The sequence below is a fragment of the Aythya marila genome (genome assembly GCF_965140915.1).
Source record: "Aythya marila genome assembly, chromosome: 6".
NCBI classification, from domain to species: Eukaryota; Metazoa; Chordata; class Aves; order Anseriformes; family Anatidae; genus Aythya; species Aythya marila.
The window spans coordinates 38,221,989-38,246,785 of record NC_139047.1 but is presented as its reverse complement, the minus strand read 5'-3'; the positions used below and the strand labels follow the sequence as shown (position 1 = coordinate 38,246,785).

General features: G+C 44.5%; 1 protein-coding gene across 3 annotated transcripts in view; it reads right to left on the bottom strand.

Moving 5' to 3' along the window:
* GALNT13 (polypeptide N-acetylgalactosaminyltransferase 13) overlaps nt 1–24,797 on the bottom strand; it is a gene marked incomplete at its 3' end in the record, with an annotated part of 101,187 nt that overhangs the window by 1,534 nt on the left and 74,856 nt on the right. The window contains exons 8-11 of one of the 3 annotated variants that reach the window (XM_082762977.1): nt 20,175–20,314; nt 17,634–17,732; nt 9,132–9,266; nt 2,566–2,751 (exon numbers count right to left, since the gene is read on the bottom strand). In XM_082762977.1, coding sequence (XP_082619103.1) covers nt 2,566–2,751; nt 9,132–9,266; nt 17,634–17,732; nt 20,175–20,314 — 560 coding nt within the window. Of the gene's footprint in view, nt 1–2,565; nt 2,752–9,131; nt 9,267–17,633; nt 17,733–20,174; nt 20,315–24,797 lie in introns of those variants that run through there. The other 2 variants (XM_082762979.1, XM_082762978.1) reach the window with 2 other exon arrangements.

Below are 24,797 nucleotides of genomic sequence, written 5' to 3'. Positions count from 1 at the left end.
ATAGGAAATAGAACATATTTGGCAGAAACAATGTTCTGCTCCAAAGCACTGGGAGGACATACATGAAGAGTTCGAGGGAAGCTGAGCGTAAAGTTGGGGACTTTGACAAAACTGGGCAGGCATATTGGCAACCAAGGAGTTGGTGTTCTCTCCGTCCCTGTTCTGGGGCTGATCTGGGGTTTTGCACACAAAATCCCAGTACCTCAGGCACCTTTGGCACGAAGCTTTGCAGTTACTCATTTACTGCTATTAATGCATTTGTTTTCTAAAAGGCCCTTCTGTTCCAGAAAACAAAACAAAACAAAACAAACAAACAAACAAAAAATTTATAACCACATTACAGGCAGACTTGCACATGCACCTGTACAAATACGTGTGTCAGCAGCTGCCCCTCTGTGATAGCAGCATGATTCACATGTGGAACCATGCAGAAGCCTTGGGGAGAGCAGCGCTGCAGACAGATCCATGCAGGGCTGGAGCTGATGCTCGCCCCGTGCTGGAAGTGGCCAAACATGCCTCACCGGCTCCCCATGGCAATGCCCCGTGTCATGCTGCCACCATAGGAATGGGGACACCACATTCCCTGCTCCCCGTGCTGGAGATCAGGGAACATCTCACAGCAGGGCTTCCCCAAGCACGCCCTGCACAGCCCAGCAGCTGCACGATGCGCGCTCACCCACCGCCTGTCTTGCACGCTCAGTATGCACTCAACACTTCTACAGCAACCATCTGCTTGCTTCTGCACCTTGTTCAGAAAACCAAGGTTGTGCCCTGTAAGGATGGTGCCCACAGCCATGCTCCCACCCCAGCAGAGCCCCAGCTCGCACGGTGCCATCGGCAGCTCCACCTGGACCTGGCCCCGAGCTGCCCCAGTTTTGGCACTGCTTGCTAAGGAGATGCTGCCCCACGTGTGGCAGGTCCTGCAGCAGCTCTGCAGCCCCACGGGGTTTTATGGACCACGTTCTTCCATGGCTTGTAAAAAGGGACAAACTACCCTACCTGAAGTAGCACTGCATCGCATTGCCTGATTCTCCCGAGCTGCAGGGCGCTGTCAGAGCTGTCTCTCGGAGAGCACAGACACTGTGCCCCTACCTCGAGTCATGCACACGGGGTCAGCTCAGAAACAGCTCGCTCTGATGCAGTCTCACTGATAATAAGCCTCGTCTGGTGTTCCAATCAAACTGCAGGGCGATGCACACACACATCCTGCCACCAGCTGAGGCGGGTTTCTTACCCACACACATACCTGGGCTGTCGTGGTGTGCAATTCCACACTGCCACTGCTACCGCACCGACATGTCATATATTAACACTCCGCATGTCTGTTATGGATATTCTGTCCCTAGCTCATCCCCAGAGACTGGCTCGTCAGTTTAAAGCAAACTATTACACAGTTCTCCAAGAAAAGCCTACAGACACCGTAAGAAATCATCGAGGGGCCATTTGCCGTGCACCCAGTGATGAATATAAGGCATTCTGCTCTAATTACGAGAGGAAAGAATTAGCAGTGCTAACCGAAGTAGCTTGTTTACTAAATAGCACTGCTCAAAGCATCACTGATTCTTCACTTATATTGTTTTAAGTGCAATTAAACTGCTATCATTTTCCACTATAACCAGAAACGCAAGCGAGGCTAAAAATGCTGCTGCTGCCTCCATCAGCTGTTCCCTTCTATTCAGCGCATAATTTCATGCTAGGCTACCATATCATTGGGACTTTCAACTGTCTCATATTTTTTTTTCCTTCTGTGTTCTATCATTATTTGTGCTATTACAAAAAAGGTCTCGTTTGCTTGGGAAACAATTAATTACTAGGCAGTATGATACTCACAGAAGCCAGCCCAGAATTCTTATTTTACTCCACCATGAGGCCACATGCATGGATGCGGAGCTGGCTGTAGAGCTGTTCAGATGCCCATAAGGAGAGCAACACGCACTCTGGTTTCAATGGGATGCACTCAGACGTGGAGGCAGCATAGTTTGAGGTGAGAAAAGCAGCCCCACCTGCACTCTGAAGCTGTGCTGTCCCACTGCGCCCCGTTATGATGTGTGTACATCAGCAAAACCACCCAGGAAAGCAAACCAGAGGCTGGCATGGTATTTTGACTCCTTGACTCGTTCATGTTTTGGAATTGTCTGCTGATCAACACTAATATCTCTAGAAGAGGGTTACCTAAAATTGGGAATTTTCAAAATGAATGTGTCTCAGGAATATCATGCAGTTGGCATTATTTGTACGTCTTGGAATGGGGATCAAACCCTCAGCTATCGCAAACAGTAACAATGATGGCCACACACACAGATCACGGAGATAGCTCGAGGCTGCTAAAATAATCTAAAAGCAGTTATAATTAATAACTAACACTAAATGTATACACTATTATATATACACATACACATATCTCTGGAAACAAGAACAGAATTCAGTTGAATTAAATAGGCAGAAGATGGAAAAGCATTTTTCTGCAAATAGCTTAAATCATCAGACGTTATACCTGCTTTACATGCTGTACTTGGATGTATTTGCATTAGACGTTGTGTTTGGATACCAACCTCCAACGGGTTGTTAAAGGAAATAGTCAGTGGGGCTGTAGAAAATGTTTCTAAAGACTTCGAGCCTTGTGTAGTTCCTTAGCATCCAGGTTTGCAAGGGGCTCCCGTTGCAAGCCTCCACGGTGGGGCCGTGGGTGCCATCCTCTATCCTGCTGAGCGTCAGGCACGACTGGGTGATTATGTGCAGGAATGTGTGGGTCTGCGTGACAGAAAGGTGGTCAAGGTGAGCGCAACCAGCAACACGAGGACAAGAGCAAGGGGGGCAGCAGCAGACTGACTGGATATCCGTAGCAGCGAAGCAGCTAAATCTAGAAGCAGCACTCACGGGGGGCTGACGGATGGTGACTGCCTGTGAACACTGCTGTCAAACGGCACTGTGAAAGCCCACGGGGCCAGCTTCTGAATCCTGCCCCCAAGCCTCTAATCCTGACTTTCCCTTCACATAAGAAGGCTGGGGCAGAGGTGATGTCTTGGGCTGGACCTCTCATTGAAACTATCTTTGCATGAACCACTCGCTTAAGTCTTTTTTTCTTTACTAAGGGAGAAAGTAAAGCACATATAAAGAGGCCACTAAAAATATCAAGAGCAAATGTCCTTACAATGTCACTTTGAGTGACCCGCATGAACACTGATGCTTGTTTTCCCTTCATTATGTGTTATTGCTTCCTGCTCACTTCTGTCTATGATTTTTAAAGGAAAGCAGGGGTACAGAAATTACTTCTAGAAGTGATGATCTCTCTATGTTGCATGTCTATATTACACTTAATGCCTAAATTTAGCAGGTTCTTCACACGTGTATAATTAGTATTAAGCATTCCTTTGGCAATGTGACCAGACTGTTTGCTCCGGTAGATGAGACAGCACGGTTAGCTTGGGTAATCAGAGCGAGCACTGACTGTGGAATATCTATACTAATGGAAGTACGAGATCATTTGTCCACTCTTTCTCATTTTATTAAACACAACCTTCTAAGAAGGTAATAAAAAACCTGTGATGTCTTCCATACTCACTTTCAAGGAGCTGAGTAAGTCCTTTCACACTCTCTGTTAAGATTGCAGTTTCAAGGAAAATTTGAATTATTGGCCATGAGCTGCTATGTTAGATACCAGTCTGACTACACCAGCTCCAATGGGTCACGTAACTTCAAAAAGAGACACAGGACCTGTACTTGGTTGGAAGATGCAGAACAGTAAATATTTCTGAGTTATTGGACTTGAACACTGGTTTTCCCTACAAACAGCAGCAGCCTGACACCGCAGACAACCCGCAGCCTAGCTACAGAAAGGCGCGACACGAGCTGCTTGTAGGCAGCACCGCCGGAGGAGAGAGGCAGGGAGGCTCTACTCTAGGGTTTGGCACAGGGCTGCAGCTGTTTCCAAACTTACCTCAAAGCTATATTCCCATTTACCAGCATACTGACAGACAGGGGGAAAAAAAAGGGAAATTGGATTCAGTGACTCAAGACACATTTTTTGCGAAGACCTTCATCTTTCAGGGAATGCAAATTCAACAGCTTTGCGCAGATGTCATGTTTAGTGACAAATATAACAGCAATTATGCAAGATTGAATCCTGACATCATTATTCATGTGAGAAGAAATGAAAGTATTTTCTATCAGATGGGACTTTTTTTTTTTTTTTTCCCTAAGAGCATTTGCATATGTTATATGTCACAAGCTTTCACCATGCTGCACAGACTAAAATCGGCCTGGATGTCGCGGGGAGACACCGCAGGACTCCCCAGCCCCGTGAGCACAGACGCAGCTGTACTCTGCAGGGCTTTCCACCTCCCACACCTTCTACTCATCTCCCATCCCCATCCCAAAGCAAGGATCACTTACGCATTACAAATACGTTATAAAACACACGCTGATGGGAAGCCTTTGAAAGCTAAGAAATTCCAACCTGACACATCCCATTGATGGAGCTGATTTATACAGCCGCCCTGGCAATGAAATAGGCAGCTTGAAAAAGGGCCAGGAATTGTAATGGGCTGTTGAAGAAGCAGGAAATGAAAGCATTAAAAATCAATAATAGAAGGCAATGGATTTAAAAAAAAAAAAAAAAAATCAAACAAAATGAATTTCCTGCCAAGATGTAAACACGTTCACAAAAAAAAAAAAAAAAAAAAAAAAAAACTCTGCAGTTTAAAAATGCTGTGAACTACGCTTGCTTGAAACATTCAGAGCCAGTTTGCAGGAGAAATGAGGCAGCTCCTGCCCTGTACGGGGCTCGTGCAGGCTTTGGGCTTTGCAAAGAAAATCAGTTTGCCTTTTAAGCTTGGTTCAAAATAGTTTATAGCTGCACCTGACACCCAGACCACATATCGCTGCGCTCCCACCACTCACTGTACCTTGGTCCTTCCCACAGCTGTGAGCCACTCACCCAAAATCTTCACTGATGCTGTGATTCAAGCATCATTTGCACTAAGAAGCCCAATTCTCTCAGCACTCCTGTAAATTTTCAAACTGGGCCATACATGCTTCTGCATTCCCACTCTCCTGGCAGAAACTACTAAGCATAAAATTCACAGAACTAATTTTTAATATATTTTTGTGGTGTGTGTTTTTGTTTGTTTTATTTTGTTGAGAAAAATGCAAGAATAGTTCAGCTCTCTGACCATTCATCTAGCTATGTGACATGGCGATAATCCCTGCTAACACCACCTTAAATGTTTGCTCTCTCAAAGGTGAGATCTATCAGCTGGGAACCACGATGCTCCCCTCCAAGCTAAGTAACCTACCCATCTTTTCCATTTTTAAAACCATGCCTTTCTCTTCAATGACCTTTTTACAGGGACATCCTGTGGCCATCTGCCAGCATTTAGTACCTCCTCAATCACAATTACTTTTGCTAATCAAAACATATCTAAAAGCAATAGTCTTTTTTTTTTTTTCCAAATGACATCCAATCCTGCATTATTTATATAAGCCATAAAGAAACCACTGTAATTATAACTCTTTAAGACATAATGCAATGCTTTCTGTTCGTTCCCATTTGATAGTTTTCCTGAAATGCAGTGATCAGCCGATTTAGAGCAGATAATACACGACAAGATACTGATAATGCTTCATCGTGATCTTTTGTACCATCAAAATACAATTTACAGGGGCAGACTTTTTTTTAAAGTTATCAGACACTTCTGAAAACCTCGCTGCCTCCCCATCTGTGCTGCTCAATGACTCATTCCCAAGAGCAGATCTCCTGAACTCTTCCTTCAAACTCCTTACACTTCTGAACATTTCAATTCTCCTTCATTCCCTTTGGGATCTCTTTGTGCTTTCACTTCATGCTGCCTGCTGCACTGGAAAAGCTCGGGGTGAATCCTGCACCCGTGAAAGCAAAGATGATGTAGGGGTCAGCAGCGAATTTCTGTCCTCTCTGCCAGCGTACCTCAATTCTCACCCCGAATACTGGGGGTCTTGTCCTCTCTTTCAGCAAGAGATTTTCTATTCTGCAAACCGACTGAGGCTTGATGGCTGTTTTCTTCCACTGTATCAGACAAAGTGTTCAGGGGTCCCAGCACTGGAGCTGGAGGAGGCTCCCAGGCTGCCAAGCACCAGATCGTGGCACTGGGACTGCGAGAGCCACTGCCCCCCACTGCACAGCACTGCCTTTGTCTCCACAAATGACTGCATCCCAAGTCTGCATTAAAATGTACAAATTATTTAAGTTTTAAAAGCACTTTGCACAAGTTTGGATACTTTTGGTATCCAAATGAGAGAAGGGGTTTTCTGAATAGTTTGCTTCAAGCTAAATCTGAAAGCTTCAAAAATGCATAGGAAATGTTTGAGATTTCCCTTTCTTATCACCATCATTAAATCTTCTTGGTTCTTTGTTTATTTTTGAAAAAGTACAACTGCTAGGCATAGCCAAGGGAAACGTAGCATTACTGAGCTACAAATAAATACATGGAAAAGCCTTACTTCTCATGATTTATATATAGATATGCATTTAAATACCACAGTTTAAAATAAACTAGAACATTATGATGCAAAAATTAATAAGAGTATGCAAATCAAACAGTATGTAAATTAAAAAAAAATCAGAAATGCCTCCTTTTAATGACTATTTGTGTCTCATTGTACTTCCAGCAAGTCTTGACTCCTGCATGCCTTTAGCAGGAGGAGGGATCCCCGCTGCCTGAACCATGGTGCAACACCCAGAAATCATCTCAGTTCAACTCCTGAGTACACAAATGTCAAAATGAGTGCGATTTGGCTGGAAAAGTGAATGGATACCAGCGATCAGGCAGCGTGGTGCAGCTGTTTCCCTGAATATACATACATAATGCAATCCTAATGCAGCCCCAGCCAGGGGCTCTGCAGAGCCAGCCCCGAGCCCCCTCCTCAGGCTCACTTCTGTCCATGGTCCCCGTGCCTTGCCACCACCACCCAGCATCTGTCCGTGCACCGACACGTGCAAGCAGCACCGACATCGCAGGGCAAGCTTGCAAGCTGAGCCTGAATGTTTGCAGGGTAAAATTATGTATTAGCTGAACTATTCCTGGAAGCAAATAGGAAGGCACGCAGTGCAGCGGGCTGCGGTTTATACCCAGGAGAGGCAGCGAAGCAGCTGCCTCTGAGATACCTTAGGTAAGATCTGAGCACAAACATCAGCGTATTTCTTTTTTATGAGCTCCATCTAACGGTCGATGTCGTTTTTACACAGCTACAGAGAAATTTTCCACTGAGGGTCTATAATATTAAACTAAGAGAAGAAGATAGCAAGTTCCCAGAGTTAAAAAGTAAAGGAGAGCAAAATGGGTTGAAAGAAATCTATCTTTTCCTACAGAACAATGAAAGCAGCTGTTTCTGAGAAATGTTGCAAATAGTTCTTAAAAGACCATATGGACTTACAAGGCAGTATCGTTCTAGCTGTGCAGTATTTTCTAGCTCTGCTGTCATGGAAATAAGCCAAAACAAAGTTGGTATTTTTAAGCTCAGAACAGCAGAGCTGCCTAACTGCGGGCATTGGGCGGCCAGCGCTAAAACTGCTCACTGTGGAAATCCATTTTTTGTAGTTTGTGCCCGAAATACCCAAAGAAAAGCAACTGGCAGTACAATTCCTTCTCAGGAGAGATTGCTGTCTATGCTGGTGGTAGTGGAAGGAGCATTTTGTGAGAAACCTTGTCCTGGGCTGTGTGCCCATCCATCGACCAACGCCTGGTACCTGCAGAAGTTGGTGGACGTGGTGCACGAGCGCTCCCTGGGACCGTGGATCCTGGCCGAGGGCTGGCACACAGCTTGCCTCCCGTGCTGCGCCAGGGGACCTGGCCTCACTTAGCTCAAGCACGTAAACAGCAATATTCAAAAAATGCCAAAAATTCAGTGTTTGTGCAACATTCCAAATTCATCCTTTAAGGTATTTCTGAGATGAACTTGAAATAGGCCAACTGAATAGTCTGATAACCCGGTATTTTAGGGTGACTGACGCTGTTACTCTGGGAAAGAGAGACCCATGCCCACCACTGGGATCCTGCTGTGCTACAGGCAGGAGTGAATTCTTGTGCTGGGTGTCAGCACGAGACCCAGCCCAAGCCTTCCTCACTTCCCTTTAAAGCGATCTAGCACTGGGCAAAAATCCACCACCATCTGCTGACAGGAATAAAACGAAGGAAGCTACATGATCTTAAATCCCCAGTGTTAATTGCTGGCATGAACAACCTCAAAAACACTTAAAATTACCAAAATAGTCATGCATTTTGTGTAAGAAGAAAAATTGTCTTCTTTACTGAAGAGAAGATTGGCTTAAATTCAGCTGTTAAAATCAAGAATGTCTCAAACCTTAGAAAGCATATTGCACCTCGGGGATAACCAGCATTGTCATTTCTCTACCTGGCAGTTCAGGGTTATGCAACGGCAGGCCTGTGTGCTTTTTTCCTTACCATAATATGTTAGAAAGGTCCTATCTGGAAAAAAATGCTAATACCTTTGTGTGAACCTCACTGTGCAGAACTCACATTCACATTTTAAAGCAAAAACTTGAAATTACTTTGTTTCCATTTTTATCTGCTGTTTCCTGTTGAACTTAAAAATAATTAATTCCACCGTCAAATACTCAGATGCTCGCATGTATTTTCTATTAATTTTGCAATTTCTCCATAAGTCACCAAATTTCTACCACCTGCTCTACCTTTCAAAACCCAGAGAAAGCCACGTCCCATCCCACTGCAGTGCCCAGCTAAACAGGTGGCTGGTACACAGAAAATGATTAAACAGTTTAAAAATCCAGAGCCAAAAATCTTCAAGTGATGGAAGAAACACACTTGAGAAACTGTAACTTAGGAAAAAAAAAAATCTCACTTTCTAGTTCATTTATATTAAAAAAAAAAAAAAAGTTTCTTTAATTTTATTAGATACATAGCAGTGGCAGCTCCTAGAAAGGAGCTTTCTAAAGCAGCGAGTAGTTTGACCTTCTCACCCCTCTGAAGATAAAAGTTGTGGAAATATGTGAACACCAGTCAGTCAACAGCGTTATTTCTCACTCCTGCCCTACTGCAGGAGATCCCAGGGGCACAGGGACAAATCGAGTTTTCCTGTGAAAAACCCAGCTGGCCCCAGCCCCACAGCCCCGGTACCTCGGCGTCGTACTCCCAGAGCTGGTTCCCCCGCATGTGGTGGCACTTGAGCATGGTGACCGGGCCGTTCAGCCGCGACACGTCCAAGCACAAGTCGTCCGTGCGAATCTCTTTGTCAGCCGTGTAGGAAAATACCTGGAAAGAGAAATTGTCTGAGGTGACAAAGCGTCAGCAAAGCACGGTCCTAAATAATTGCTGGTTTGTAATATGCAAAATTTCTACTCCAGTGAAGAAAAATGACTTTCTTCTCCCAACACTGAGGTGGTGTCTTGCATTTCCTACGAGTTTCATGCAAGGTTCTCTAATGGTGAGTCTGTTGTACATAAGAAAAGGAGTGTCATGGTTAGGAAAAGAAATTTGATGAGACAGAAAGCCAGCAACCACTCAGCCTCCTGGGGAGATGCAAAGGAGAAACAGAGCTAAGACTTCATCAGAGAAGTTTTCAGCAGGATGCAATTTTTGAGCATGGCCTGCTTCACAGCTCTGCTGGCCAGCAGACCCCAGCATCTGGAGAATCGGAGCCTGCTCAAACTAAATGCTCCTCCTAGCACTGACCTGAACTTTCGGTACCAAGGGTTATCTATGTTAAAGACCGATGTGCCTGAGTCTTTCAGAAATACCAGATCTCTTAAAAATAACAGGAAATAAATGAAGGCACGAGAGAACCATCTGCCAACAAAATTCTATCAGACTAGTTTGGTAGAGCACCTACGTAAGTGGCCATGGTTTGGGAGCTGGAGAAGCCCCAAATAACTTTGACCACAGATCCTTGACAACTTTAATCCCCCGTGTGGTGTGCAGCCAGCCCTCCTGCATGCTCCTCACCAGCCATGCAAGGAGCAAGGTCTGTCCCTTGGAGACAGTGAGGAGGGGGACTAAAATGTGGAGACCAAAGGAGGAGAGAGGAAAGGAAGGATGCAGGTAGGACCGCCAGTATTTACATTGAATTGCATGGCCTGCACACACTCAGCATCTCTGTGCTCCAAACCCACTGCTCAAAACCACCACAACGCTGGCTGCCACAGCACAAAAACTTCAAAAAATCCTTTTATTTGCAAAAAAACAAATTATCTATCCCTGTTCCACGTCCTCAGCACCAGGAGGCCAGGGAGCAGAGTCTCAGCCCCCCCATTACAAACTGCCTCTGCTGTGCTGCCAGAGCTGCCAGCACCTCAGCACCACTGCAGCATCTCTGCACCTAAACAAGCAGAGAAATAGAAGAAAGTCTGCAGCTGATAAGACTGATAAATACCATGACAAATAGTAAGATTATGATGTCCCATTCAGGTTCTGATGAGCATGAACCTATGTGGAAATGTACAACTGAGAAACAGCGTTGTCAGCACCATGTAAAATGCTCACATGCGCAGCAATGCTTCAATTAACAGAGGTAAAAGACACAGCTGAATACAACATCTGCACATACACAACAATTCCTTGCAATTTCACTGTTTCTGTAAAATCTATTCCTCTCGCAAAAGGCCTGCAGACTAATTAAAAGAGCCGAGGCTGAACTCTGAACCACGAGCACTGCAGTGCCCCAGGGAGTGTCTATCCATTGAGACTTTTGGTGAAAAAAATTAATTGTACTCAAGGAATAAGAATCAATCAGGCAGCAAATGACAACCTCAGCGCAGGAAGCTGAGGGTGGAGGATTCCGAGTCACTTGGAAACGTGACACTTGGCAGTGGTGGGCAGTGAAGATAATTCTCCCTAAATCACCTGTAGAATTTATCTACTGCATAAAGCAGCCGAGGGAATAGAGGCAAGTAATTTGAAGTTGGAGGTTCAGATAAATCATTTAGATCATGGAATACGAAACAAGCATGCAAAGAAAGCTGTGGAGCTGTTGGCTCACAGCAGCAAGACAAAGGTGGGAAAGCAATGGGCCGCTAGGATCAGCCGTCTTTCCATTTTTTATTATTTCTTATTCACGACTCACCAGCGACTTGTCTGGATGAAAATCTAGGATCCACAGGTACAGTAAAGTACCAGCTGCCTTTTGCATTTATTCATCCAGCAATAAATCACTGATATCAAACCTGAGGTTCTCAAAGTGTTGCTTTCACTTAAAAACACGTTGGACACAGGCCAATACTCAGACAGGCTTTTCTCAAGAGGGAAGAGATTTTTAAATACCAAGCTATGAGTGCTCTGCTGAGATCATAATCTGAAGCACAGCATCTTTTGGAAGGAGGTGAGCTGGGTCTACATCAGAAATGCCAGTTAGTGTTCAAATGTGTTAGTGTTTAAATACACATTTCCCTTCCCTCCATTTTCTGTGTACAAAAGCAATTAGATGGCCTTTAAAAATATCTCATGACTTCTCCTCTATTTTGCAAACATCAGCTTTGTCAGCGCTTGCCGATGTGCTGAGAGCTAAGTGCATGTACTACACATCTCATTTTTTTACCTCCCAGAAGTATTTAGGAAAGAAAACTTGTAGCTGAGGGCTAACCAAGGAAGAGACACGAGTATCATTTTGAAAAGGTTTCTTTGAAAGAGGTACAAGAGCAGTCCATGTTCGGGACCAACAGCAACATCTGAAGGTTTGGGAAAGAAATACTTATCTGTTCGTGAACTTCTCATTTACACCATCACCTGAAAATTCTTCTCAGAATAAAACACAGTAACATCAAAAGCAACTTTCTTCAATCATTCTTCATGACCTCAGAAACTCCACCTTCAGTACATTGTTTTGAATTATTATTATTTTCCGAATAATAAGCACAGAAGTCAAGAAATGGTAATTTGAGATACATTAATAAGTAACCTAAGTTAGGACAAAAATGCTATTGGTGCTCCTATTAGTCTGCAATATCTGCATCTATTGAAAAATATATACCTGTATGTTGGGAGAGAGATGTATCCCCCTAGACATAGCTCATTTCTAAGTAAAACATTCCCTGCTTTTCCCGTGGTGCTACTCCTACCAAATGCAGCGCTCAGCATTCAGCTCCAATCTGTCACATCCTTACAAATAATCCTTGGTCAAAACTGGCGCAGGACCAGGCTGGGCAGAGAAAGATGTCATGTAGTTTAAATATTGAAGGCCTGGGTTAAAGCAACCATTAATCTGAAGCAGCTGTTCGACTCCCATGTTACCATAATCAATATCCAACACAAGAAGCATTTTGGGGGGCTTTGTTTGTTCTTTTAAGCAATTTCAACCAAAAACCTTACTCAATAGTAAAATGCCAGAATTATTTGCTTGCTGTCGTGTTCTAAGGGGAACAAAAAAAATGGCCAAGTTTTCTATTAATCTGAAAATCATTGATAACATTTGCAGCACAAAGTATTTTTCAGTTGAAATAGCAGAATTTGGTCGCAGGAATCTCTCATGTACTTCCACGCACACTCTGTGCAGATAGTTTATCTTTTACCATGCTAATTATTAAGAGATTTATCCAGCAGCATTTATCCTGAAGCAACTTCTACTTTAATTTTCAACTTATTTGTGTTGTGTTTTTATACAGTAAACATATTTGCATCAGACACTTTCTTCTAGCCTCAGAGACATAGCAGATGTTTTCTTCTGTGCTTTATGGAAAGCAAATACTTGGATTTTGTAATGTATTTCCATTTGCCTCTTTCTTTTTCCTCTCTTCTTTGATAATTGCAATACACTGCTCCATTATATCTTTTGAAAGTATAAGCGATGTCTGAATTAACAATTACAGAAGATGGATTTGCAAAACATGCAGTCTTCAGAAAGAAAAATGAATGCTAATTAAGACAATGTAAAATTATCAGGCCACCATTTTACTAACATCCATATTAATTATAGATATAATTATATTAATGCCACCGTGTAAAAATAGCGGCTGAGGAACAATACGTCGCATCTTACCGCTAATTAAATAGTGTATTTCACACAACACATTGCAGGGTGAAACAGGAGAGCTCCTTGCCATGAGCCCAGCCTTCCACGGAGGTGCCGTGGGTGTGCAGGGCACGCTGCTGCTCAGCAGAGAAGCCCTTCTGCAGCAAGCCAGCCCATCCTCTGGGGTCTTTGGGACTGGATGGGTCCAGCCCTATTTTAATTCCAGATGATGTAAGCAGCAGGCTTTAGTTTTTGGTACCGTAATGGCACCTGATATCTGAACAACCACCAAAACAACCTGCCCAGGCAGCGTGTCCCACCAGGGAGGTATAAACCTAACCTACAGGCTCTGTCTGCATGCTTGCCCAGCTCAGGGCACCAGAACAGCTCGCTGCTGTCTGTGGGGCTGCTCCTATGCTTGGAAGCAGTGACAACTTTTATCCCTAAAAAGCAGGTTAGGTGATGATCCTCGGTGGCATGAAAGCAACTCATCTCGTCCCACAGACAGTCACCTGCAGCAGTCGGTGGCATCAACACCATCAGGCCAGAATCGCCTTGCTCGCATGGGAAAGCTCATGCAAAAATTATTCCGCTGCTCCCTCTGCCTCCAGCCACCACTGCCAAGAATTCATTTATCCTGGTGCTCGGGCCCACAGACCAAGACAACACTGTAATTACCACCAGCTATCATAGCCTGAAATCAGTACTTGCAGCTCCATTAAATGGTCCGAGCACGAAAGAATGAACAAAATCGCAGAAAAGAGTGCTGGCTGCCAGCGCCTGCTGGAGACAGGGACAGCCACAGCGGAGCTGTGCCGCAGGAAACAGCTTCCCAGGTTGCTAAGAAACTGCCTTTTTGTCACATTCAGAAGATGGCACTGGGAAAACACATGTGGAATCACCCCTTTGTGCAAGCAGCAAACACAGCTTCCCCATACCGAGCCCTTTGTCCTCCACAAGGCAATCTTTTGTCCTTTCCTAACCGCTGTTACTGCACGGGGGTTTCAAGTGCATTCAGCAGTTTGCACAAAAACCGCAACAAAAGCTGACTTTTGGCTCCACGGGGGTGGCAGGGCTGTGGCTGGCTTGTTTGCTTTGTTGGCCTGGTTTTGTTTCTCAGGCTGCTGTCACTTTGTAATGGATGGCTCCCTACACATCCGAACACAAGCTGTTCGTGCAAAGCATTTCTCAAAGCCTTTCTGAAGCATCTCTTCCCCTTCCTCCCAAGCAGCATCCCCCCAAATTCCCACTTCCTAGCAGGTACAGCCAGTGCTCCTCTCCTGCACCTTAGCTACCCAGGCTTCACTGCTGTGATTTATACATCCAGTGCTAGCTTTCCTCCATTCCCTGGGGACTATTTCTGCCAATTTAAAGAAGAAGCAATTCAGTTTTCACGTAGACTCTAAAAATAAGTCACTATTCTCATTCTGACTGCGTTAAACAAAAGATGCTGTTATTTAACAGCCAGGCACTGCTCCTTTGTTCCCTGTTAATCATAGTTATTATGATTGTGCTGGAGATCACCGAGAGCTCCGCTGTGCTGCACCCTGAGCAAATCCAGAGTGTCAGACAGTTCCTGCCCAGAGGTTTATAACATCAGTACATAATAATGATGTAAAGTCTGCAAGGGAAATCATCTATCAGCAAAACGGACTAGCCAAATATCAGAAATAATTAGTTTTGCTCATGATGGTTTTGTTTAGAGGACGAGAAGCTACACATATATCAAAATCAGGGAAAACAGGAGATTGCCAAAGGTGAGAAAGGCAGAAAAAGCCAAGAAGGGCTGGCTAAGCTACCTCCCAGTAACCATTTAAGAAACCTAGCATTTATTTAAGATATGAAGTAAAATCAAAGCACTACACTCGTGAAACCTCTAACGGGCGCTGTGTTTACACATGCAGTGCTCCCTGTACGGCCAGGCTGCAGGTGGCCGGTTTGGGACCCGCTGCAGAGCACTGCCAGCAGCACCAAGGGGCGCCCAGTTGTCACCGAGCTCAGTGCTTTGCTCGGTTTTACTCATGCCCAGGAGTGCTGTTAGGTGCACTGCTGAATGGCTGCAGCCACTGATAAATTATCCAACTAAAAATGTGAAGTATGACTGCTGCGTTTCCGTGTTTTTCATGGCCAAAGCAGGAGCTTTCACCACAAGGCTTACACTCAGGGTTTGAGGTGCCCCTGCCTGCCAGGCACAAACATCTCTGTGTGATGTCCTCGGGAGGGAGGACTGCTGTGAAAGGGGAGCCTCCCGATACAGGCAGCTCACACATTTCCCTGTTCTCAGCAACAAGCAACCTAACATAGAGTACAAAGAAATCCTTCCAGAGGGAGATTTTATGAAAACTTTCTAGATACTGCTACACAAAGTGCTCACGTTTGAGAGGCATTGAAAATACCTACGTTTACTGTGAATGGGGAAAAATCTATGAAAAATCTGTGAAACAGAACAGTTTCTGAAAGACTTATTACGTAGAGCTAACCAGGGGAAAAACACCTCTAACAAGCGTGGGCTTTTGTCTTTGTCTTTTTTAATTGTCAGTGAGTACTGAGCCTGAACTTTCTGTACCAGAAGGGAGTGGTGCTGGCCTTGCCTGCTTACTAAACCCTATAAAACACCACGCTCTTTCTGAGGGCAGCCTGCAGCAGCTGCCCCAGGCACGGTACCACTGAGGAAACCCCCAGTGGATGCAATTCCCCACTCATTAGAAATAGTTCCCAACAAAATGCTCCCCATTTGCACGGAAAATGGCAAAAATCCCCCAGACCATCACTTCGGTGGGGCTCTGGCTGACGTGAAGCTTCTCGTTAAGGGAAATGCAGGCCGATGGGGACTTGTTTGTAGCTTTGTCTGTTCTTCAGAAGGGGAGGGGATGGTGCCACAGCCCCTCGCTGCCCAGCACAGCCCTGATGCATGCAGGGGAACCTGCAGGGAAACCCATGTAGGAACCTGCATGGGAACCCGTGTGGGAACCCACGTGGCCCTGGTGCCCTGGGACATGCGGGATGGCTGCTGTGCTCAGCGCCCCGAACATCCCCGGGAGGAGATGCCATTGCCATGGCAACGCAGCAAAAGGCTAACCATCACCCCGTTGGGATGATTGCAGGCAGGAAAAACAGGAGCCTGCTTTGCCCAGTGCCAGGCCAGTGAATGGAATGAATTTCCTCTAAAATGCCACAAAGCCAGCAGCTCACCGTGCTGGGAGAGCGATGCATCGATGCCCAAACCTCATATTCTTGCCATTAAAGCCCTGCCCCAGCTGCAGCTGATTCGAAGGCAGGATCTTGAGGACATTTGCATTTATTTTCCATATAAAGCAAAGAAAACAGTTCTAAGATCACATTTTACTGCATTAGATTTGCAGTATTTATTTTGGGGGCTATCAGTACTCCTAACTCAGCCGTGACCCGGTGACTGGAACATGGCTATCAGAAATGCCCATGCCAACATAACGAGGAATCCTCCACTGCTCTGTAATCTCAAAACAATTCCTAAATGAGGGGCCTCACTCAATGTACGCCATTTTTCTTTATTTTTTTTTTAAAAGATATTCATATTTTTAGAATCTTATTATCCTCAAGTCCTTTAAACCACTTTGGGAGCCATGAGATATTTGCCTGTGCCTCCAGCTGGATAGCACACATGCATCTTGCTCGGCTCTAACGAGCTAGGTATTATTTTTGCTTCATTTTCATTCTGAAGGAGTTTTGTTCCTCAGCTATTTTTGTAACCGTACAGCCCCCCCGCCCCCAGCATTTACATGACTTAGCTCAGCTCTAATTTCTCATTATAACAGAAGTTAATAGAGATAACTTTTAATGGGAGTTGTGTATGAGCTCTAATGCATGAATAATGTTCCGCACGTAGGTGAGACACTCCTCGCAAAACCTCCACCAGATCACAGATAGTGCTCCTTGGTCATGCAAACGCAGGGGAAGTGTCCCTGTGTCCCTTCAGCAGGTGTACACAGCCCATTTACCTGCAGATTTTGGTTGATGTGAGAAGTATAAAGGAGACTGGATCCATTTTTTCTTTTTCTTTTCTTTTTTTTTTTTTTTTTATGGTGATTTGAGATATATTGGCATAGGAAGGCTCAGAAAGAAGAGTTTGGTTTACCATTGGTTAGAGATTCTTTAGGATCTGCACTCTAAATAAGAGGAATGAATTCAATGTCTTCACTCAGATACTTCTCTGGACCTACAAATGCAGGACCTATGGACGCGAACCAGTACATTTTCAAAATGAGCAGCTGTTACTTGAAACAATGGCTTCCTGAGTACTCCTAAAGCTTTTAAGAAGCTCAAAATCTCAGAAAGTTTGGAACTTCCATCAATACATTTGCTAATTGCTGCAGTTCCTTTTTGTAGTGATGCAGCACAGCCACCTCTGCGCTGCGGTGCCTGAGGGCCGACGTGGCTCCAGCATGAACACATCACAGGCGCCCAGCACAAACCCCCTGCCTGCAGCGACACGAGTGGCACTTGTTTCTGCAGAGGGAAAGGAGTGCTGACAGGTGAAACTGCAGCTCCTGCATTACTCCAGGAGAATTCCAACCAGTTTTTCCTTTTTATTTTATTTTATTTTTTTTAAACTATTTTGCCCATGGTTACACAGCAGCAGATTGAAGCATTTACTGTACAAAAAATATTTCTTTAACATTTATTTTCTATTTCTTTTTTACCTGATTGCCTCCCATGCCATGGCAGTTGAAAATGCCCACTTTCTCATTTTCCTTGCGGCCCATGTTGTCTAAGCACTGGTTGGTGTCAACATTCCTGATCTGAAGAAAAAAAGAGAAGAAACGTTCCGTAAAAAATGTATGTCTCTAAATGCCATATTTGCACAGAAAAAATTACATAACTGTGAGCTGCAGGAAAAAGTACATTATCTATGCATTCAGCTAAATGAACGCATTTCAACTTGCAATTGGTAAATATGTCACACTCCCGAAAGAATATGAAATAATTACAAAAAGCATAATGAGTTTTTAAATTACATATTAAGTGAGAGGATGAACGGCATTCAAGCTGAATCTCTTCCAGTGCCTTGTGCTGTTTTGTTAACAGATGAAATATGCTTAGCAATGGAAAAGCAGTGCTTTGCCTAAGACAGGAGTTTATATTTCTTTCCAGCAGGGCTGACCCTGTCCCCAGACAGACAAACAGCACCAGCAGTTCTCATGTCTGACTCCTTCCGAGCAGGGGCTGCCGGGCAGCTCCTTGATGGAGCACCTTCTCTCCCCTCTGCTCTAACAGGTACGGAGCTGTCACCCACAGGTACTGCCAATGTTTGTCAATAAAACATTTTCCTCAGCCCAGCCCTCTTGTAGGAGTGCTGCACAAACAAGGGGCCCTGCTCCTTGCCACGGCCAACAGCACGCGGTGACCTTCTTGCTAATGGGAGGAAGGTCAAGACATGTCTTGGGCCTCGGTGCTTTGGCAAAACTGGTGTGAACTGTGCTCTGAAAATACACAATTGATTGGAATAATTGGACATTATCCCAATCCTGAGCAGTGGGTAAATGAGAGAACTGCCCGAACTCCATCTTCGTTCTGGGAAGAAATGTTTGTTTCACATCTTACAGAGCTACTTCAATTTTCTCAAACTCATTTCCATGAAAAGCTGCAGTCAAGCCTCTTTTTCTTAAATCACCTTTTTGTCGAAATAGACAGTCAAGTGTTTTCATGAGAAAGGTAATTTTTTTGCAATCCCTTGATTCATTAAAACAGAGGGCTAAAATGAAAAGTGACTTGAAAACTCCTCCATGATTATCATGTCTCAGCTTCACAAAATTATTGTCTTGCATTTACATTCTATTCCCTTACAACGTGATACGAGTAAAATACAAAAAAGCGTATTCAGCATTCACCGCATTTTGCCAAAAGCTTATGCCCTGTCTGAGGCATATTTTTGTTCATCTGGGAAACTCAAATCTAGCACAGTAACTGCATATGGGTTATGTTCTAACTGAAGGGAAAATTTAGTTGCAAAGGAGGACCTGGCAGTCTGCAGGATCTGCCTGGCAAGTCTCCGATGAAAAAGCTGCACCAGCCACCGAAGAACTTCAGTTCTGTACAGCTCCACACGGGAAATTTCATTTTAAAGTTGTGCACTTAGTTTATAAAAGCAACACTCATATTTCAATTCACTGCTGGGAGAGAGGAAAAGTACTCTGAGAATACACCTCAGATGTTTTTAAAATTCTCCATTACTGCTGATTAGGGGACTGGAGTTTTAGGTGTAAAAATCCACTTTACTGCTCAACTGGCAGGCGGCGGCTGCAATAGTCAAGCATGAGTTTTAATTCATAGATCCTGCCTGAATGCCTGTTTCCATAGAAACTGGGGCTGTGTTGTTAAAAATAAGGTGTTTTAATAACTATTGTATTACTTCCTCATACTTTTATTTTCCAGTCTGACAATATTGTACAAATCCTTATTATTTGACACTTGTTAGATGAGTTCTTTCCTTGCTGTAAACCCGTGTTTCACTTTATTTTGTCATAGTTAAACTCAAAACCCTACTGCGGCTTTTATTTTTCACTACAATTGCAAGTTTCAATAGCAAATTACTTTCCTGGATGCAATAAAGCCATTTGCTCCTTTGATTGCTATTCTATCAGTAGCTACCTTTAAATCAAAGCATTCAAGAGCTTTCAGAAGTCAGCTTAGATACAACTCAATAGAATATTTTTAACAGCAAATTATCTGAATTTTAAAGAGCCTTCAGTTCTTGGTAGTACTCAAATCATCAGATTATTAGCAATGTCTGTGATATTCAGCTCCAGGCAGCCTCAACAGAAAACACTATCAATGAACAAACACATTTCAATTAAAAAAAAAAAAGAAAAAGAAAAAGAAAGGGGGCAAAAAGAAGCTGACCTTCTATTCTACATATAAGTGATAAATGATGATGGAAAGCTTTTTCAACAATTCCACATTATTTAATCATTTGAAAATATTCATCACAAACCCAGTTTTTCCGATACACAGCTCAATTTAAAAGATGGATTTTTAATGGTGAACACTTTCATAACAGCAATACCCCTTAAAAAAGATTTAGCATATATATAATTTGCTCAAAATAAAAGGTGAATAAGACCCAGAGAATGCACACAAGCATTTTATTCCTTTCTCCAAAGCAACTTCACCTTCCCAGTGGTTCTGCAACAAGCACAGTACACTTACTGCTTAATTCAGCATAATAAATGAGCGATTCCTACCTCGCCAAGAGAGTAGTAGCGCCTTGGGATCTGCGAGTCGGGGTAGATGTTTTCCAAGTACCACGAAAAGGGTTTACACTTCAGGTTTTCTCTTAGTGCTTTTCTGACCGACACATCGCCATAATCCACCTTAACAACACCTGAAATTGTTAAGAGACGTGATCAGTGTGGTTCCTGCAAAGCTACAAAGAAGGCATCACTGATCATTTTCCTTTTTTTTTTTTTTTTTTTTTTTAAAATAATTCCTTCTTACCAAGGGCCATTTGCTGAAATTATAACACAGCGTTGGGTGAATACATGCACTGTTGCTACACCATAGATATTTACAAGCATTAAATAATTAATTTAGCAAGATTGAAACTCTTGAAAAAAAATACATTTTTTCTTTTTCTGATAAAAGCCAAGACCACTGAATTCCTTGATTCCTTTGTCTCCCAAGACATTAACCATTCAGGACCAAGGTTCAATTGTATGTAATCCAAGAATTTCAGACCAAATAGTGATTAATTCAAGATCCCCTTTTAAAAAATGCTGTACAGTGTTTGCCCACTTTGATGCTCACAGAAAGAAAACCCCGTCCATGAACACCTTTACCCCCGTGGTCCCATAGCACACTGCCTGGACTTTTCCAGCTCCCTCTCCTGGGACCCTGCTGCTCCCTCCTGCAAGGTGCTGTGCCCCAGTAACAAACTGGGATCCCCGGCACCCTTCCTAGCACCCATCTCTGGGTGCCAGACCCAAGCCTGGCAGCATCCTGCTGCCACCAGCAAGGGGTGGTGCGAGGGCCACCCATAGGAAACGTGGGTCACAGAGGGAGAAAAGGTAGCAGATGAGTCAGGAAGGGCGGAAATCAGCTGGGAAGCCCTCAGGGAGGCTGCAGTCTGCGTTCTAATTTAGAGCATATGGATTAGCAGAACATACGGTGCCGCTGAGATGGCAGCCAGACAAGGCACGTACTTACCTGCTGCTGTGTGTGTGCCCAGGGAAGTGGAAATGCACAAGGGAGCACACAGGCAGGGCTGCATGTCCCAGACACTGGAGATGGCAGGAACGAGGCCAGAAATGGCCACATCAGACACAAACACCCCCCCTCTGACAGCCCGCGTGCACCAGCACTGCCCACAGCACTTGCAGCCCGCAGCGAGCCAGCAGACACAGTGATGTGCCTTTCCTACAGCTCCTTGAAATAGGAACTGATTAGAAATAAGAAAATTAGAAGTAGGAAAATAGAAAATTAGAAATAGGCTAGAAACTCGTTACGTGGAGAAGAAACCCATCAGGTGTACCCGTTCAGTGCCAAAGAAAGGCAACCAATATACTCAGCTTCTTAACACTTTCTAGGTAGGACGTATGGCAAGCAAATACCGCTGCCATTCCCACCCTATTTGCAGGTTTGTGTATGTGACTCTCAGAGGTTAACATACGAGCGAACCAGCAGCCTGCAACACCCCTCTCAAGACCAACACGCTCCAGGAACAGGACAGCGAAGGAAGGAGCTCAGCACAAAGCCACAACGACCAGTCTCCAGGGGCTTGCCACACAGTCACCTGGGGTCAGTAAGAAAGATAACCAGAAGCCAAAAGCATGTCAGATGCTCTATGTGGTTTAATTTTATCTAATTTTAGATGACTGATATCCGAGGAACTGTTATCCAAAGGGACAGTGAAGCCAAAGCTGCCGAAACGGCCCACGAGCAGCCCAAAGGGGCTTGCTCCCCCCACCTGCGTGAGACCCAGCTCCCCGTGCCCCTGCGTCCACTGCAGCACCCTTAGGGCTGGTGCCCAGAGCCCTGCTCCTGCTCCTTGCAGCACCAGGAATCAGCCCCTCTCGGGAGGCCCCCACTGTGCTGAGCTTTCAGGCTGAGAACACACGGGAAGGGTTTTACAGCCCTGATGTCCTGCACCGGGCTTCCAACTTACAACCAGCTTACGACTGCTTTACAACCACCTGCAGCGACCTCCACTGCTTCTTCAGCAGGGTTAGGCTTTTAGGAACAGTTCTTCAGCCTACTGGGCTTCACTTTGGACTATATTTAGCAAGGTGCTTATTTTTATTTTAAAGAAGCACTCTGCAGAGCTGCAGCGCATCCAGACTGAGTGCAGCGTTATTTTGGTTATAGCACGACTGCTTATTTCAGGCCACAGCAATAGTGCTCCATATAAATAGTTTCAGATCATAGTTTGAAAGGCACTACCAGATTTATATCTGAAATCCATGCTGCATTTCCATCATCTCCTACTTTCCAGTATCTATAGGATCTTATTTTGAAACCTTTTTAGAGGCAAAACTCCGAGAATATCAGCTTATTCTGCTAGGAAGTCACACCCTAGTGCAGAAGATGATATCCATCTCTAAAGAAATTCAGTACTCTACAGTAAAACCATTTCTTGCTATTAACAAAAATTTAACTTACACCACTCTTATCCATATTTAAATCACAGTAACTTAAATCATAGTAACTTAAGGGACAGTGGAAAAGTGAAGACTTAAACTGGATTGCTAAACAAGTTCTGTCGGCAGGATTTCTGCAACTTGTACGCATCTTTGTTTACAGGAAAAAAAAAAGACTTAATTTACATTTTCTTATGTTTTCAGGGCAAGCTTTTTTTGGGAAGGGGGAGTGGGGGCCTGTGAGTGCTGCCACTTGCAGAGGAAGAGGAGCGTGCTGCTGGCACGCGTGCTGCTCCGTCCTTACCCCTAATCAGGCTAATCATCCTTGCAGGAGGGCACTGGAGGGGTTAGGAGAAAAGCACTATCTGAGTTGCATGGTGCTTTGTACTGTGGGGATCTGATGAAGCTGAACATGAGGAAAAAGGATATTAACAGTGTTCTGGTCTGAGATCACAAACAACACAGCCTTCCCCCATCACACACACACTTTGATACGCTGGTTGTAAACCCAATCAGAAATGCTGCCTCTCAATGAGAAACCCCGTGGGTTCACCAAACACTTTGTTTCTATTTGTCTCACATGGATTTCTAATTCCACAGTTGTTTCAGCCCTGGTGTTGCTGGAATAGAAAGCAATAAGCCTTTTTCCACTCAATCTGACTCAGCTTCATACCCAAGTTTTCTGTAATTAAACAAGCGGCAGCAAGACAAATTTGGGTTTTACACGTTAATGAAGCCTGGCAGTAAATACCGGGTGCCCTTGGCGGCTTTGGCATACCCACCGCAGTGGGGCAGTTTTATCCCCAGGCTCTTACACCTGGGATCCCACCAGACCTGGCCGCGTGCCCTGTAGTGGTGCCCAGGTCCCCAGCACCCAGGCACGAGTGCCCCCTCCCACATGGAGCCCTCCCTTCCCTTCCTCTCCACGGGTTCCTATAAAAAATTAAAAATACTCCCCACTACAACCCTAACACATTCTCCTTTCCCAACGCCCCTTCATTACAGCCATTCCTCGTCTCACATGAGCCAGGCAGACTTGTTTAGGTAGCACTCGGTCACGCTGCATGACGCCAGCCCCAACGCTCTGCTCTCGCTTCCAGCAAGGACCTAATTTGTATAGATCTCCAGTAAGCCCCTATAGCCCCTTCTGCTCAATTTAAACCAAGCCTTTAGGAATCAATACCTATTCGGTGTCATTACTTGCTAAATAATCGATGGGACTCAGAGGAAATATAAAAATAATTAATGACGAATAAGCCTACTTACATTAAACTAAGAAAATGGAAGTGAAATGTTCTCGGATGCAAAAAAAAGAAACAAAACATCACAAGAAGCCAAAGGACGTGTAATGTGCAAAAGCAAACATCTCAGGAAAGAAGCAGGTTATATTAACAGACCGGCTGATGCGCTTCGAGTGGAACAAATTGAATGGCTGCAGAATTGCATTACACCTGCATTCTTCCCAATGGTCATGCCCTGTAAATTGGTACACAAGGACACAGTTTCAAAATTGGCTAAATGCACCATTTCTGCGTAACAAGACATTTATTCATGATGATAAAGATGAAAACTATTCACTGGAATGAAGTACAAACTTGCAGGACTGGAAATCATTTTCTTTCTGTAAGAATAACCCTCAGAAAACTCAATCCAAATGAGGCTTTTGCTGTCCTTTGCTGCCTTGAAAAGCCTAAGAGAAAACATTTCACTGAATCGATATTCCAGAGCATTCAAATGGAGAGCAATGGACCAGAGAAGCCAGTCCACACACGTCAGGCTGTAGTTCAGATCTGAAAGCCTGTGCTGCATTGCACAGCAGCCAGCCTGCTATCTGCAGTGCCCCCTTCAAATGACAAAGCTAAGGACCGAGCCTACCTGCAAACTCCACAGCTGGCACTGCTTTTATTTCACGATGCTTGCTTTTTTACTACCAACATTGTACTTGGAATTGTGTTATGCTTCACAGGGGTAAACACGGCCAAGTGCTGAATTAAGTCTGCAGAAGCAGGATGCCTGGGGCACGTTACCGAGAAGCACTGAGAACCCTTGCAAGTCATTTTGGAAAAACACCTCTTTCTGCATCACTGTGGCTCAACCTGTGCCTGGGAGGACACTTGTCTGCAGCACGCTCTGCTGCCTTTTCCTTTTCCCCAGCGCTGTTTTGCTGGCGTCAGAGGAGCCGTTCACCTCCTCCAGCTGCCCAGGGCGACAGCTGAACGCCAGGCAGCTCTG